Here is a 16,343-nt window from a genome sequence, read left to right as displayed (position 1 = left end):
ACAGCAACCATCAACAACCAGCTTTTCCAATTTTCTTCAGTTCGAGAATTTAAAAATATAACCCAACATGCCGGCGCCGCCCAAACAGCGCAAGATCGCCATCGTCGGCAGCCGATCCGTCGGTGAGTCCTTTTCAAATAGCTTTTTGGCCCCCTTTCTCCGAAGAGATTCACTAATGTTCCGGTTGATTGATGTCCAGGCAAATCGTCCCTGACCGTCCGTTTCGTCGACCACCACTTTGTCGAGAGCTATTATCCGACGATTGAAAACACATTCAGCTGCACGATCAAGCACAAGGGGCAAGAGTTTGCGACAGAGATCGTCGACACAGCCGGGCAGGTATGAAAGATCGCAAAGGCACAGTAGGAATCACACGGAAATTCCCATGCTAAGTTTATTGTGACGATTGCAGGATGAGTATAGCATCCTCAACTCGAAGCACTTCATTGGCATCCATGGATACATGATCGTCTACTCGGTGGCGTCGCGGCAGTCGTTCGACATGGTGTCAGTCATTCGCGACAAGATCCTGAACCATCTGGTAACGGCTTTCTTCGCACTGATGTTCGAGATTTCGAGCTAACTTCTGTTTTCAGGGCGCAGAATGGGTTCCCATCGCCATCGTCGGCAACAAGAGCGATCTCAAACCCGAGCAACGCCAGGTCTCCCTCGAAGAAGGCCGTCAAATCGCCGAGCAGTTCAACGCCGCATTCACTGAGGCCAGTGCTCGAAATGACTACAACGTCGCCAAGGCGTTTGACTTGATGATCGGGGAGATCGAGAAGGCGCAGGACCCGGGGCAACCGACTGCTGGCGGGAAATGTGTTGTCATGTGATGGGTCACTGCAGTTTGTTATCGCTATCTACGATGTCCTCTCGTATTCTTTTATGCTGTGCTTTTCAGGCGAGTGCTTCCTTCTGGCCATCTGGTGTACTTTTATGGTTGCAAGTTTCGCTGGGATGTCTTTTACGATCATGCACTGATTACGGTTGTCTTTTCGTACGGAACGAGGCAGGTAATGATTGATAGAGTTGGATAGCTCGGTGCGATTGAGTTTGCAATGTACCTAGGCACTGCTAGCTACGTATCATATCGAATGTCTGGTCTTGAGCAGGTGGCCATTCGTGTCTCACTCTGGTCGTTCTCAGGGATCACATGAAAGATGATTGTCCCCGATCCGTTTGCAATTTGCATAGTGCCATGAATGGAAATTCTATGAAATTGCATCCATATCTTTCAATTGAATAGTTGAAAAAGGATTTGCTTCAGATGCGGCTCCACCAATGACTGCCCCTCCATCTGGAGCCTATCAACACACCCCTTTCTAGGAAAAACAATTTCCAGCCCCTCAGTCCGGCCCAACATCGATAGAAGCTTCAGCGAGACCGCGTCAGACTTCGCCGCGCCCACGCGAACGGATTGAATCCAAACATCTCCTTCCTTGAGCGATCGTCCGGCTCGAATTCTTCTCCGCCATGCTCGATTTCAACGACTTCATTGCCGAACGCGGCGGGGATCCGGAAAAGATCCGTGAGAGTCAAAGACGCCGATTTAAGCCCGTGGAGGCTGTCGATGAGGTGGTTGCGCTGTTTGAGGAGGCGCGAAGATGTAAGCTAGTTTTTGTCGACATGGACGATCTCTCAATGGCCGTGTGGGCTGACTGATGGTCGGTTTTTGTGTGTGAATAGTGCGGTACGAGACGGTGCAGATTGGTTCGCGGCTGAATGCGATTCAGAAGGAGATTGGTCTGAAGAAGAAGGTTCGCTGTGAAAGCACAAGGGCTGAGGAGTTCGACTCGATTGCTGATAAGAGATAGAACAAAGAGGATGCCTCGGAACTGCTGAAGCAAAAGGCGGAGATTGAGGAGGAGCGAAGAAAGGCCGACGAGCGCGCATCTGCAAAGGAGGCGGAGCGTGATGCGAAGATCAGGTCTATTGGCAATTACGTCCACGATTCCGTTCCCGTCAGCAACAACGAGGTGCGTGATATATAATGGGCCTTGAGCACGACGGCCAGAGCTGATTCGCCCAGGATGACAACGTGGTGATCAGAACCTGGGCCCCGGAGGGCGCCAAAGTTGAGAAGCGTGACTGCCTCTCCCATCACGAAGTCCTCACCCGTATTGACGGTTACGATCCCGAGCGGGGTGTCAAGGTCGTGGGACACCGTGGGTACTGCTTGACGGGCTACGGGCTGTTCCTGAACCAAGCCCTGATCAACTACGGTCTGGAGTTCCTTTGGCGGAAAGGCTACAAGCCGAACCAGCCGCCGCAGTTTATGCTCAAGGATGTCATGGCCAAGACGGCGCAGCTCGAGCAATTCGACGAAGAGCTGTACAAGGTGACGGAAAGCGAGGACAAGTCGACCGACAAGTACCTCATCGCCACCTCGGAGCAGCCCATCTCTGCCCTGCATGCTGGCGAGTGGCTACAAGATAAGGACCTGCCGATCAAGTGAGTTTCCTGTCCATTTAGGGAGCGCCGGAGTCCTGTCTGACGGGTATTCAGATATGCTGGTTACAGCACATGCTACCGCAAAGAAGCCGGTGCGCACGGGAAGGACGCCTGGGGCGTCTTCCGTGTCCATCAGTTCGAGAAGGTACAAGCGCTGAACAACCTACACTGCAGATCGTTTCTAATTTTGCTATCTGTAGGTCGAGCAATTCGTCTTTACTAAGCCAGATGACTCCTGGAAAGCCTTTGACGAAATGATTGCCACTTCGGAAGAATTCTATCAGTCTCTGGGCCTCCCCTACCAGATCGTCGCAATCGTGTCCGGCGCGTTGAACAACGCGGCGTCCAAGAAGTACGATCTTGAGGCATGGTTCCCGTTCCAGGGCGAGTACAAGGAGCTCGTCTCTTGCTCCAACTGCACGGACTATCAGTCGCGCGCTTTGGAGATCCGGTACGGCGTCGCCAGTAAGGACGCTAAGAAGACCTACGTCCACGCGCTCAACGCGACCCTGTGCGCCACAGAGCGGACCCTGTGCTGTATTCTCGAGAATTACCAGACCGAAGATGTGAGTATCCCAACCGCCATCATCTGCGAGTATTCTTGTCGACTGACGATCTTTCAGGGCCTTGTCGTCCCAGAGCCTCTTCGTAAATACATCCCAGGTGCTCCCGACTTCATCCCTTACACAAAGGAGCTGCCCAAGGATACGACTTCGCAGAAACCGCGAGGGAAGACTGGCGGCAAGGGCGGGCCAGCATCCTCTTTGGCTCGCGGCGTAGAGAACCTCAAAGTGTGACTTTAACCGTTTTTCAGTAACGATATTAAACGGAATGATATCAATTCAATAGTAGATCAAAAGGGGCCAAATGAAGTGATTATTCGTAGGTGGTTACTCTAGTGATTCTACTGCATTTTCAGATATGCAATTAACCATAACCCACCCTAACCCATACAAATGTAATCTACGCTCATGCAGTCGTGCAATTAAGCCAGGCCGGCCAGGCGCCGGGAAGGGAGAACGGAGCTGTAGGCAAGATCTGTCCGTGTGGCAATTGACTCGAACAGCGACAGTCGAAGGGGCACCCCCATGTTGAACCTGAATTCGTTTTATTTTAGCTCCAGGAGCAAGCGAGCCATGTTCTAATGGAACGGTGAATGTGCTCAACAAATTTCATAAGATTTGGCGTATCGTCAAAGCATTCTCAAGGGAGAGGCTGGACGTAAGGGTGAGTTATCCTCGACGAATCGCTTCCACTTCTTCGTACTTTCCCTGCGCCCTGAGGATTAGCGCAAGGCTCCTGAGCGACGCGCTGGGAAGGAATGTACACCAGAAGAGCGTCCACCGGCTCACCCGTTTGCCTCTCCGCTGGTGATGGGCCATTTGCGTCCGGGTCTGGAATCATTCCACATGCCGCACCAACAAGGCTTGGGGAAAACTTCTGATTATATGTCGGATGGAATCGTCGAATGCCCTGCCAGAGAAAGCCTCAGGAAATTGTGCATATGATCATGAGGCTTCTTCTTCGTATAGTTCCGCTGGACGATACACTCGGATAGATTCGTTGGTACTCATTCGCAACCTTCCAAGAATGATTACAATGATTATAAGTCCGTGTCAGCCAGTTCTGCCAGGCATATTGGAAGAATGGCAGCAGGCTTCTGTGATGGGCCCGGTCAAGCCAAAAAGAATCCACTTTTCAATTATATTTTCCACAGTGAGGAGGGCTGACTGAGTCCCTCCGGTCTCAGATTCGGTCAGCAAATACAAAGATTCGACGTTCTTAGTTGGAGTCGGACCATCCGTTAAAACCGAGATAGAGCATCCTCGGCAGGTCGTGAGAAGCCATCTCGAATCAGTCTCTGTTGAATCGATTTCTACCAATCCTGAAAATCCAAATATCGTCCTTGGGCTACTCTGTGTCCAAAGAGTTTGAAAGGTTTCGGCAAACATATCTTAGGGCTTGTTACCCCGTCGGATGGCAGCACCAATTCTTACTGTTCATGCTGTCCAGTGTGAACTGTCACGGGTGTTGTTGCATGTGGAAATCAGAAACCGTCCTAGGAAAGAAGGTGCTTTCCTCTAACCCGTCTTAGGAAAGGCCAAAAGTTTATCTGGAGATGACGTGAGAATCACGTGCTGATAATCGGCGGGGCTACGACATATCGGGAAAGTATGGGTAAATTCTGTAATTTTTTTCCTGCTTCGAGTCATCGGTGAAGTCCCCAGTCGTCAGACGATCAGAGAGACGAATATCCGAGTCAATTGCTTGTATGACTCATCGCGCTGTATCTTCAACTACAAAACGTGTCTCCAATCCACCATTGACACCTTTGAGCCGTCGTCCGAATTGAATCGAAAGTTTGCACACTCTTTGAGCAGACGATGACACCGCCAAAAGACATCAAGCACTCCCCCACCGATATCGCTCATCATCTGTCGCGCATGTCGACGTCGGGCTCGCCCACCCTTTCCCCGCCGTCCAGCTACGGTTTCCAAGGGTTGCAGGCAAGGCGCAGCAGCGCAGCTGCCGCGAAGCACTTGAAACCCTTTGCCACAGAGGATATTAAAATTCTGCTGCTGGAGAATGTGAATAAGACTGGCCGGGACATCCTGGAGCAGCAGGGATATCAAGTCGAATTCTTGAAGACGTCCCTGCCGGAGGATCAGTTGATTGAGAAGATTCGGTAGGAACACAACTTTCACTCTTTAAGATTGGTGATTGACGGAAGAATTGCCTAGAGATGTCCATGTTATTGGGATTCGCTCTAAGACCAAGCTCACAGCGCGAGTCCTCAAAGAGGCGCGCAATCTGATTGTCATTGGATGCTTCTGCATTGGCACGAATCAAGTGGATTTGCAGTATGCGGCAGAGCACGGGATTGCCGTGTTCAATTCGCCATTCAGCAACTCGCGCAGTGTTGCGGAGCTGGTGATAGCCGAGATCATTGCGTTGGCCCGACAGCTTTGCGATCGCTCGAATGAGATGCACAATGGGACATGGAACAAGATCAGCGCAGGGTGCTGGGAGATTCGAGGAAAGACGCTCGGTATGGCTCTTATGTTTGTTTTCGTCATTGTTCGAGTGCTGATATCCCGATAAGGAATTATTGGATACGGTCACATTGGATCGCAGCTGTCGGTACTGGCCGAGGCCATGGGCATGTCGGTCATCTACTACGACGTTGTCAACCTCATGGGGCTTGGCACTGCGCGTCAGGTGTCATCGCTGGAGGAGCTGCTGCGGGAATCGGACTTTGTGACGCTCCACGTTCCAGAGTTGCCTGAGACGAAGAACTTGATCGGACCGGAGCAGTTTGAGCTGATGAAGCCCGGCAGCTACCTGATCAACGCTAGCCGGGGCAGCGTGGTGGATATCCCGGCACTGATCCAGGCGTCGCGCACGGGCAAGCTCGCCGGGGCCGCGCTGGACGTGTACCCGAACGAGCCGACCGGCAACGGCGACTACTTCAACAACGAACTGAACAGCTGGGCATCGGATCTGCGCAGCCTCAAGAACGTCATCCTCACGCCCCACATTGGTGGCAGCACAGAGGAAGCGCAGAGGGCGATCGGTATCGAGGTAGCCACCGCATTGGTCCGGTATGTGAACGAGGGCACGACGGTGGGCGCCGTCAACCTGCCGGAGGTGAACCTGCGCTCGTTGACGACGGACGAGCCGGACACCGCACGGGTATGTGCAATGAGACCCCATGTCTCTCTAGAGCTCTCCCGGCTAACCAACCATACAGGTGATTTTCATCCATCAAAACATCCCTGGTGTGCTTCGAAAGGGTAATTCCTCTTCATTCTTGCTGAAGAAAAACACATCACTAATCAATTTGCAGTCAACGAAATTCTGAGCGACCACAACGTCGACAAGCAAATGACCGACAGCCGCGGTGACGTGAGTTCCCGTTCCCTTCCGTCCTACTAACCTCACTGACACTCGTCCCCTTAACTAGGTCGCATACCTCATGGCCGATATCAGCAACGTCAAACCTCCGGCCATCAAAGAACTCTACGAACGACTCGAGAGCTTGTCCTGTACGCCGTTCTCTCCCCCCATCTCTCTCACAATACCTCCCCGACTAACAACTCGTACCAGCGAGAATCATGACCCGGATTCTGTACTAATATATTCAACCTTTTCCCCGATGATACGCATTTGTAACTACCTTCTTTTCAACACGACATGATATCAAGGCGCACACCGGAAAAAGAAATCGGTCGGACGTCGCTTGGATATGTTTCAACACTGGCGTTTGGGTGATTGCGGGTTTAAACAAAAAGAATTTATGATTTCATGAGATGAATCAGGACAGGGTATAAGCACGAAGGTAGATACAATTGTTAGAGACGGTTTGAAAATGAAACAAAAGATGAAGATTAATCAAGCTTTGGTCATAAAACTCCTGTTGTTGATGTATAAGTAATGCCAACACGGCATGCAATGTGTGTCCAAGAGCCTGTATCTGAACACGCGAGGGAAACATTGAATCAACCCATTCCATTGCCTGATATACTCCTCCAGTACATAGGGTAGCTGAAACAGAAAGTCCTTTCTCCATTAAAACAAACGAGACCATCCATACATCCATGCGAGAGCAAATCGAGAAAGCTATAATACACTCCATCTCCCAACCAAGGCCAAAACAGTCCCATGCACCGCTGAGAAAAACATAAAATTGTGTAAAAACAGATAAACTTCTTAGAACACTTATCGTCGGTAAACTTCTCGATTCACATCTTCCCAGCTCCCAGTCGTCGATCGTTCCCCGTCCCGATCACGGTCTCGGTCTCGGTCACGGTCCCGGTCCCGGTCCCGAGGGTAGTAGTGATGATCCCGGTCTCTGCGAGACGGACTTTGACTACGCGTGCGGCTCCGGCTGTAGCTTCGTTGCCGTCTCCGGTCTTGCCAGGAGTCGCGTTCTCGATAGTCGCGGTCTCGATCGCGATAATCGCGGTCACGATCTCTTCGGCTGGAGCCGGAAGAGGAATGGTAGCGCGCGTACGCGTCGTCGTCATAGGAGAGGTGGTTGTAGTTCGGAGGGTGGGCGTGTGATGGGGGGTACCGGTCACGGTCCCGGTCTCGGCCGCGCTCGCGGTCTCTGTCTCGGTCCCAGTCACGGTCTCGGTCGTGTCTTGGTCCTCCTTCTGGACGTCGAGAGGCCCATGGCGGGGGTTGCTGACCGGAACGGTAAGGAGGGTTATCCTGGATCGTCGATTTTTCGTGGTTAGCTTTTGGTGAAAGCCCTGGTACTAGGTGGTAGACTCACGTCTCGTCGTCCTCCCATAAACCCTCCTCGCATCCCCCGCGCTGCTCCGGGGATTCGCGAATTGTGTGAGCCCGAGCGAACCTCGCCCGTACCGTCGTTTGGTGGACCAGGAGCCCGCGGGCGTTGTGAGCGGAACTGTCGTCGATCAAACTCGTGCGAGTCCTCAAAATGCGGCAGGTCGCCAGGCTTTGCGGGAAGCGGCTCCGTCGTAAAGTACGGGTGCCTCAGGGCATCTATGGCGTTAATCCGACGCCGCCAGTCGAGTTTTAGGAGCTCGCTCAGCAAAGAAATCGCCAGCGGCCCTTGGCTTTTTTTTTGGAGAAGCCGATCGGTCAGCTGGCGGCTATGAATTGCGAGCACCAACAGGGGGTACAAACTCTTTGAAGACCTGGCTGAGATTGCCAGATTTATTCCCAAAGTTCTTGACTCCCTCGCACCCGGGTAACGCACTCCACCCGGGCATATTCTCCTCCGTCGGAGTCCCAACCAGGTTGAAGATCAGCTGTGCTTGGTTCAAGTCGCTATTTCCAGTGAGAATTGGCTTTCCCTTGAACATCTCTCCAAACACGCAGCTAATAGGGGTTAGTTAGCGACTGTGCCGTATCTGCAGCCCCTGGTGCATCCTTACCCGACACCCCACATGTCAATGGCCGTCGTGTACCGTCGAAGCTGCAGGAGCAGCTCCGGAGGTCGGTACCATCGCGTCACGACGAGGGGCGTGTAGTCTCGCCGAGCCTCTCCACCACCGCCACCGGGGCGCGGCGGTGGCTCGTCGTACGGTCTGGCGAGGCCAAAGTCCGCAATTTGCAAGATTCCCTGATTGTTGATGAGGAGATTTGCAGCTGAACTGCCTCAGCAAACAGTTCGGACCGAAGTTTGCTAAACTCACCTTTCATGTCGCGGTGTAAAATTTGGTTCTGCACAATTAGCATATATCTTTTGACGTCTAGAATAGCCGCATGCGTACCTCGTGTAGATACTTAATTCCCTCTAGCAACTGCAACATATAACACTTGATCTGAGGCTCGGTGAGTTTGACATTGGGATTCTCCAGCAGGCCAGAGAGATCATGCTCCATGTACGGCATAACCATGTACATGCTGGGTTTTTTCCTTCCTTCGCCTGTAACGTGTATCAGCGATGCACTCTGTTAAACTCGAGCTGATATTCCCACCCTTGGGTCGCTCAATAGCCATTTCTCGTAGCTGAAGAATATTCGGATGCGAGAGCATCTTGAGCAACTTAATCTCCCGGAGGGCGGTAATTGGAAACTAGACACACCCCTTCAGCACGCGCCACTACAATTGTTTCCTTCAGAAAGAAAGAACACACCCCATCCTTTTCATTATGCAAAAGAATCTTCTTCAGCGCCACGAGCTGGCCATCTCGCTTTGACCGTCCCTTGTAGACTTCTCTGTGTCGGGCCGTCAGCCAACAGAGCACTTTCCTCTGACCATAAAACTCTCCAGAAAAACGAACCCAAAAGTCCCCTCGCCTAGTTTACCCAGGAACTCAAACTCCAAAATATTTGAGCAGCCACGAAAACGCGGGCGACCGGAGGGGTCACGTTCTAGGGAGGCCGGGTTACGAGACGACGCCATGGCGCGTCTTATTGCTCTCAACGCGTGGCTTGCTTGTACCGGAGGGTCAAGGGAGCTGTCGGCTCGCGCCGCGTATGTCGCGTCTACCGAGAGGAGGAGGGGGAGCAGAAAGAATCACCTCGGACCAGCGTTTGGGAAGTTTCGCAGCATGCTGTTACGGCGCATCCGCAGTCCGAATCCAATATTTTAAATTCTTGATCAATAATAATCTTAGGTCAGTGACAAGTGAATCACAATGACTGCACGGTACAATAGGGCTTACCTAGATTGTCCCTATAAGTGAGGGGAGAACGCAAAATCCCTCAGTCCATCCACCAATTCTTACTATCCCAAAGATCCCAGGAGCAAACAAATCACCGAAAGAAGCGGGAATAGGAGGAAAACCACTTCTTGAATGCCCAAGAATGAAGCGCCACGCGCAAGATCACCAGAAGCCGTCGAAGAACATTGATGTCACGTGATGCCAAGCCATGATCCTCGGATGACAGATCCATGACCTGATTGGCCGCGACTTTCTCACTTACTGGACGATCAAGACGACGAGGAATCACTCCGCAAAAGCACAGGACGAATTCATTGCACAAAGCAAACACATTCAAGGTATGTGCTTGTTCAATTTTTGAAATTCCCTGGCCTTTTGCTGATTGATGCAGCCATGGCGTCCTCCTCCGGTGCCGGCGGTCCCGGCAAGCACCCCATCACTGTCCCTCCCGTTCGGCCATTCTACCGGTTCGCTGCCACTGCATTGGGCGCTTCCATGTGGTTTTTCGTAAGCATCCTTCTCCTCGGAATGTTGTGAAGGGAAAAGCGGTGCTGACTGTTTGCGTGTGTTGCAGTTGATGTACCGAGCAAAGAAGGATGGTCCGGCGTTGTTGGGGTGGAAGCACCCGTGGGATCATTAAAAGAGTCGACTTTTTGCACTACGGTGCGGCATCGAAGATGTGCGGATCGTTTCTTTCCTTTGCCGAAAGAATGCGCGATTGAGCGAACCGGCGCGTGCGGGTGGGATATTTGGTCAGTCCGCCTCGGTTGCGGTTGCGGGAATGGCTCGGAGCATTGTACATATAAGATTACAGGGATTACGGCAATTCATCATCGAATCGAATGTTTGACTCAAGACTATATATTTTCAATCTATATGCTGTTGTGGTATAAATAAAATCATGAGCTCAGACATGATGAATTTTAAAGCATCGAAACATGGCACTCATGAACTCATCTCCATCGTTTCTAGCAAGACCTTGTACTCGCGGCGCTTCTTCTTCCGGGACGGTCGGAGACGCTGAAGCAGGTCACCCAAGCCACGTGCGATCTTCGGGAAGACGTAATGTTCGGCTACCCAAGATACTGCAAAGGCGCATATCGCAAGTGCCAAAAGAAACGCTTTGTAACCGTCAGACATCCACGTAAGCTGCATCACCTCGGTGACAATGCTAGGTGGCCGAGCTAGCATGAACGTGGAAACTGCCAAATCCACCGCGAATGTCGCCAGGAAAGGCACTGGAAACGTCAGTTGTTGACCAAGAGACACGGATAAGAGAGACGTACCGTTGTGATACAGAGGCTGACGGAACGGTGGACCTACGCTGATCACTACACTTGTTGTAATATACTGGTAGCAGGATACGAGGAACAACGCCGTGTTCTCTGAATTCGCAATGTTCGGTTCGTCCAGGTCGACCCTTGGTGGTATAAACCTATTTCCAGTGTCAATGAACCCTCGAGTTGATCCCAGATATCGTCTACTTACCATGGCTTGGACTGTACCGTTTCGAAGACAACCAGCTGTGTCAATAAAGAGAGTACAATCTGTCCTAGTAATGGAGTTAAGACCTTTCGCGACACAAGGTCTGCGGTAGGCCGTTTTCTGGACAGAACTGGATATGGATCGTTCCAACCCACTGGACACAAGTCAGCTGTGGCTCGTGAACTCACAGGTAATTCACGTACTGAAGATGGCGATTGGGAGAATCAGAGCCAGATCAATGAACAGATACTGATTTCGTTAGCCCCGCGTCACTCCAAAACTGATATAATACTGACCTGGAAGTCTCCAAGATTCGAAGCCGATGTGTACAAAAAGCTCACACTCGTAAACTGAATAGCCGAGTACAAGCTCATGTACTTGAAACAGCAGAAACTTGTGACCAAGGCCGCCCGGCCCTCCCTGCCCACGGTTAGCATTCAAACCGAGACTGATGGCTTTACGAGTACTTACTTGATCAACCGAGGCACGCAGGAGATGTCGAACACACGACTGGTAAATGGCGCAGCAACCGAAGCCTCAGCGTCGGAAAGCGAAACTCCTACGTCGGCGGCTTTAAGCGCCCCGCAGTCGTTGGCGCCATCGCCGCAGAATCCACAGCAGTAATCTAACGATTGCAGCTTTTCGACCAGTTCATGTTTTTCGTCTGGGGACATGCGGGCGAATACTTGACCCTTGACAAGTGCCTGATTATTGTTAGCTTCAGCTTGCATAGTCCGATTCTCATGACCTACTCTTTTAAGAACCTCCTCGCTCGCGTAGTCCACGAGCCACCGAAATACCTCGCCAGTCAGGGCGATCGAATAATCGTTCATGTTGAGACGATTGAACGGAACCGACACATCCATATTATTTGCACCAGGGACAGGCTGGTTCCGGCGTTAGTATCTCAGCATCTCCGGCTTAAAGATAACAATACCGTGAGAGTCTTTTCGTCAAGCGTCATATTTGGGTCGTCGACGCTTTCCCAGACAAGTTTGTTATTGCCCTCTTCTTCCACAGAATCTGCAACCCGTCAGCCACTGCTGCAGCTCAACAGATACAATGAAGGATACGTACTGTTCACAAAGCGCGGCACAAAGCATGGAGAACCTGACTTGATCAACCCACACTCTCGTGCCACGCTGATGGCAGTAAGGATGTTGTCCCCGGTACACATCACACAGCGAATTCCAGCCGTTTTCAGTTCCGAAATGACAGGTGTCGTAGTTGGCTTCAGTTTGTTCTCGAAAATGATAAAGCCAAGGAAGACAAGGTCAGACTCGGCCTGTTCGCGGGTCATTTTCTGGATCTTGACCCAGCTAAGCTTCTTGTGATACTTGGCAGCACAGGCAATGACTCGATATCCCCTGTGGGTGTAGTGGCTCAGCAGATCGTCAAAGTCCGCTGGCACTGCGCGCAAATCGTTAGCATGCTTACTTCAGGATTAATATAGCGTTACTCACGGGTCTCTGGGAGGCAAATGTCTCGCATGCACTCCGGTGCCCCCTTCACAAAGACGCTCGCTCCTTGGTCCCCGAATCGTCTGACGATCACGCTGGTGCGTCGAAGTTGGGAAACAAATTCGAACGACCGCAGAACGCCAAGCTCCAAGTTGCTCTGATGTTCTGTCAGAAAGATCCAGTGTTCCCCTAATGGATGTGGAAGCCTCACCTGCTCATCCGGGACTTGATAGCCTCCTTGAGGAGGCCGGGCCACAGACGGAGCAATGGTATCGCCCTTGTCAGGATCCTGATCATCGGAACTCGTTCCGCCCTCTTCGTACGACCAGCCTGTGAACTCGAACATCTTGACGTCCAGTGGGTCTCCGAGGAACTCTCCATCAACCACCCTCAGAGAGTGGCAAGTTGCCATTGTAAAAATGATATCCTTGCATTTGCTGTAGTCTATGGCTGTATCGTCTCGACGTTGATATGAGGCGGACACCATGTGCTTCGGGTCACTCAGCAGGTCCGTAAACCTGTGCGCAAGATCAGTCAACTATGCTAGGCGGCTTGCACAAACTCAAACCTACCGCATATTACGATCAACGGGTCTCACACCAAGCACATCCAACCCATCTTCTGTCAGGGTTCCCGTTTTGTCGAAACATATCACATCTAACTTGCCTCCGACATTCACTCTTGAGGTAGTTAGCGAATTCCACAACACGACCTGGAACGGCTTACCTCTGAGGACTGATACAAAATATCTGCTGCTTTCTCAGACGGGAAAGGGCAAAATTGGTTCCAATCGTCAATGTCGCAGGTAGCGCTGGTGGCACGACGATCGTGACAAGATCGAGGGCTCGGATAATGATGTACTTCCACGACAGCTAAAACAGATCAATTCCGATTCAACAAGAGAGAGATTGGGTCAATTACTCACCCCAAGGCGCGCAAAATTAATAACGGACGCAGTGAATCCACAAGCAGCGATAACGGCCATGACCGAGATGTAGCGGAACGAATCCCGATAGAACTTGAAGCCGGAAGGCTTAGGAAACAGCATAGACCGGACTAGAGACCCTTTTGTTGTTGCGAAGCCGCTCCGCACAACCACCGCAAGCGCAACCGCCTCATCCCCAGCATCCTGGGGCTTCCGCACACGTATGATCTTGGTGCCACAGAACAGAAAGTGCTTTGCGATAACGGGATTCATTGATGTCGCTTTCAGATCAAGATAATCGAGGGCCAGGTCGGTAACAGGTGTTTTGGACACCGGAACAGATTCACCTACGATTGTTAGGATTCAAAGATTAAGGTGCACATCGTTCGAGAAACTATACCCGTCAGCATGCTTTCGTTGATGATGCAATCCCCAGAGAGAAGAAGGCAATCAGCGGGTACTTGAGTGAGCGAGGGATCGGAAACTTCGAACACGTCACCAGGGACCATCTCCCTCGACAAAACAGTTCGCCCTAATCACCGTCAATTCGCAAGTTCCAGTTGACGTAGATTTTCGATGCGAGACATACAAAATCCATTCCGTAAGACTCTGACCGTGCACTCAAAGTGGGAGATCTCTCTCAATCTAGCCATAGTCTATGAAAATCAGCTACGAACGAGATCATTGACGACGGTCCAGCGTACCGAACGGGTTTCCAAAATGGTCGCCGTGATGCTGAAGACGGAAATGAGGAAGATACAGATAGCGTAGTAGTAGTATTCGTCCAGGGACCACAGCGTGAGACTGGCGATCTGAAAGATATAGAACGGGTGAAGGACCTAATCAATGAGCCATTAATTCAAAGGCAGTTATTGCATCTTGATCACTCACCTCGTTCACGAGCAGCTGTAGCAAGGGCGGCTGTTTAAGGTCAATGAGATTCTGACCAAACACCAGCTCCCTGCTATCTCTCTCATCGGCATCTAGGCCTGCTCGCATGACTTTCGTATTCACCCAGGCCGGGTCTTTCCAGCCGTTTACCAGCTGGAATTGATCGTCCAGAGGGTTATAAACGAAATTCAGATATCGATAGACAATTACACGTAGGGTAGGGACGACAGGATCAACGTCTTCTTCGTTCTCATACTGGCTAGGATCCTGGGCCGTCGTACCGAAAACAGTCGAGAGAGGGCGCCCATACTCTTTGACATCGACATTATGGACTACGAATTGGTTCCATTGATCCTATCATGGAGCCAATCAGCCTCCATGCTCCCACATCGGCTCCTGCGGCGCGCGACTTACCTCAATGGCCACCCATTGACAGTCCCGCAATGGCGTCGGTGCTCCGACCAACTTCAGCCGCCATTTGGGGATCCATCGAAACACCAGGTACGCTACACCTAGGGACAGCACGCACAATGCAATGTAGATTGCAAAGCCCACGGTGTTCGTCGAGAAGCCCGTGATAACGGCAGTCAGATCCTCCGTCACGATGTAGACTTTCTGGTTGACACGCCCGCCGGCCCGTTTCTTACTGAGCAGCGAACGGGCTGATTCGGCACGGGACAGCAGAGGCAGGTCATCCAAAGACATTGAATATGAACGTCGCTTGGGCACTGTCGAACCCCTCGCCGACTCCAGGTCGTCAGAGACACCCTCAATATCACTCTCTACCTCCACGGCCTCCTCGTCATACTCCAATGGAATGGACTCCGCTGCTTCGTCTTCCCCACGGTAGTAGGTAAAACTGACGGTCGAACCCTGACGGGAGCGGCGATGCGCGAACGAAATCACACTGGACGGGACACTCTCAGACATTGGACCGGAGAACACCTGGCTGGTGATTAGAACACAAGACCCTCTGTTGCACAGAAAGTGAAACACCAACCTCATCCTGTGCCATCTCGACCCCCGAAGCTATGCTGAGACTGGAATGGGTTAGCACCACGTCCATATCCCTCTTATCAGTCAGTCAATTCGTGCGACCTCGTACCTGCTCCTCATGGAGTCGCGCCGGCCGGCGGAGGGCGACGCCCAGGGCCCGGGCGCTGGGACCGGAGACGTCATTGTGCCCGACGCGGTGTCCGAGACTGTCCTTGTCCGCACGAAGCCAGCGATCGCAACATAATCCTTGGTTGCCGCAAGGCTGGCTGGTATGATCCTCCGCAATGTTCGTCATAGTTATCATCACGTGATCTAGCGTATCAATTCACGTATTTTGGTTCCTTGTTTAGTCTAGCGCGAAAGATTTTCCTGTGTTGATGCCTGAGGCTGCCCAGATACTTGGAGACCGATCGACCTGGCGAACCATGCAAATGGATCGGACGGGCGATGCGCTAAGGAAATCTTGTTGGCTTTGTGCCTTGCCGTCCCCGCTTGAATCACGGGGTCCCTTGGCATGCATTGATACATTGATACAAGAGAGTGTATCTCCGAGGGAGGAGCGGTGTGTTTGCAGGACCGCTAGATGTGTTGTCCTGCAAGGGAGGATGGCGAATGCACGGACATGAATTGCGACTCAAAGCATCCAGCGAAGCGGCCCAGCCCATAAAACGCTACAGGGAGCATTCAAGAAGACGGGCTCTATTCTGGGATTTTATCAGAATTAGACGTATCATCTATCAACGTAGTATGCACTCATCATAGAGTCGGAAAATATGCTAGATATAATTCTCGATCGCGGTCCAAGATGCACAGATAGCAAATATCTCGCTAGAGCCTAAAGCAAAATTCGAGGCCTCTCTGGCCCTAACCCTTGATGGAGCCCTGACTGTGAAAATTCGATCCAGCTTGAAGTATTTTTTCTGTCTTGTTGGGCTGGACTCAACAGTCACCATCCGCCAAGCCTGGAACCGTTTCCCACCATCCGCCAGAC

General features: G+C 51.7%; 7 protein-coding genes across 7 annotated transcripts; 5 read left to right on the top strand and 2 right to left on the bottom strand.

Moving 5' to 3' along the window:
- Positions 1-67: 67 nt before the first annotated feature.
- Positions 68-836, top strand: VTN49DRAFT_6184 (uncharacterized protein; the record flags this gene model as incomplete). The annotated part of the gene is made up of 4 exons (XM_069414324.1): positions 68-122; positions 200-339; positions 413-541; positions 597-836. 4 exons carry the CDS (start codon positions 68-70, stop codon positions 834-836), a joined length of 564 nt encoding a protein of 187 aa, XP_069265582.1.
- Positions 837-868: 32 nt separating this feature from the next.
- On the top strand, positions 869-1,160 carry VTN49DRAFT_6183 (uncharacterized protein; the record flags this gene model as incomplete). Its single annotated transcript, XM_069414323.1, has 2 exons — positions 869-1,016; positions 1,072-1,160. 2 exons carry the CDS (start codon positions 869-871, stop codon positions 1,158-1,160), a joined length of 237 nt encoding a protein of 78 aa, XP_069265581.1.
- A 316-nt stretch (positions 1,161-1,476) lies between these two features.
- On the top strand, positions 1,477-3,251 carry VTN49DRAFT_6182 (uncharacterized protein; the record flags this gene model as incomplete). Its single annotated transcript, XM_069414322.1, has 7 exons — positions 1,477-1,609; positions 1,690-1,760; positions 1,818-1,979; positions 2,033-2,454; positions 2,509-2,599; positions 2,655-3,020; positions 3,078-3,251. The coding sequence occupies 7 exons, from the start codon at positions 1,477-1,479 to the stop codon at positions 3,249-3,251; spliced, it is 1,419 nt and encodes a 472-aa protein (XP_069265580.1).
- Positions 3,252-4,838: 1,587 nt separating this feature from the next.
- Positions 4,839-6,590, top strand: VTN49DRAFT_6181 (uncharacterized protein; the record flags this gene model as incomplete). Its single annotated transcript, XM_069414321.1, has 7 exons — positions 4,839-5,140; positions 5,196-5,503; positions 5,558-6,147; positions 6,206-6,248; positions 6,302-6,360; positions 6,419-6,500; positions 6,562-6,590. The coding sequence occupies 7 exons, from the start codon at positions 4,839-4,841 to the stop codon at positions 6,588-6,590; spliced, it is 1,413 nt and encodes a 470-aa protein (XP_069265579.1).
- A 583-nt stretch (positions 6,591-7,173) lies between these two features.
- On the bottom strand, positions 7,174-9,333 carry VTN49DRAFT_6180 (uncharacterized protein; the record flags this gene model as incomplete). The annotated part of the gene is made up of 9 exons (XM_069414320.1): positions 7,174-7,668; positions 7,733-8,039; positions 8,110-8,304; positions 8,361-8,574; positions 8,622-8,649; positions 8,700-8,854; positions 8,907-9,003; positions 9,065-9,146; positions 9,212-9,333. 9 exons carry the CDS (start codon positions 9,331-9,333, stop codon positions 7,174-7,176), a joined length of 1,695 nt encoding a protein of 564 aa, XP_069265578.1.
- A 235-nt stretch (positions 9,334-9,568) lies between these two features.
- Positions 9,569-10,492, top strand: VTN49DRAFT_6179 (uncharacterized protein; the record flags this gene model as incomplete). The annotated part of the gene is made up of 4 exons (XM_069414318.1): positions 9,569-9,602; positions 9,870-9,933; positions 9,987-10,102; positions 10,170-10,492. The coding sequence occupies 4 exons, from the start codon at positions 9,569-9,571 to the stop codon at positions 10,490-10,492; spliced, it is 537 nt and encodes a 178-aa protein (XP_069265577.1).
- A 48-nt stretch (positions 10,493-10,540) lies between these two features.
- On the bottom strand, positions 10,541-15,535 carry VTN49DRAFT_6178 (uncharacterized protein; the record flags this gene model as incomplete). The annotated part of the gene is made up of 21 exons (XM_069414317.1): positions 10,541-10,833; positions 10,882-11,030; positions 11,084-11,234; positions 11,284-11,329; positions 11,377-11,500; positions 11,552-11,784; positions 11,833-11,967; positions 12,018-12,103; positions 12,158-12,490; positions 12,544-12,697; positions 12,752-13,058; positions 13,113-13,220; positions 13,267-13,412; positions 13,466-13,812; positions 13,866-13,997; positions 14,055-14,121; positions 14,170-14,304; positions 14,357-14,710; positions 14,771-15,301; positions 15,357-15,396; positions 15,462-15,535. The coding sequence occupies 21 exons, from the start codon at positions 15,533-15,535 to the stop codon at positions 10,541-10,543; spliced, it is 3,945 nt and encodes a 1,314-aa protein (XP_069265576.1).
- Positions 15,536-16,343: the final 808 nt, after the last annotated feature.

Source organism: Thermomyces lanuginosus, assembly GCF_041956635.1.
Source record: "Thermomyces lanuginosus strain ATCC 200065 unplaced genomic scaffold VTN49scaffold_40, whole genome shotgun sequence".
Lineage (NCBI taxonomy): Eukaryota > Fungi > Ascomycota > Eurotiomycetes > Eurotiales > Trichocomaceae > Thermomyces > Thermomyces lanuginosus.
This window is presented reverse-complemented; position numbering and strand designations above follow the sequence as displayed.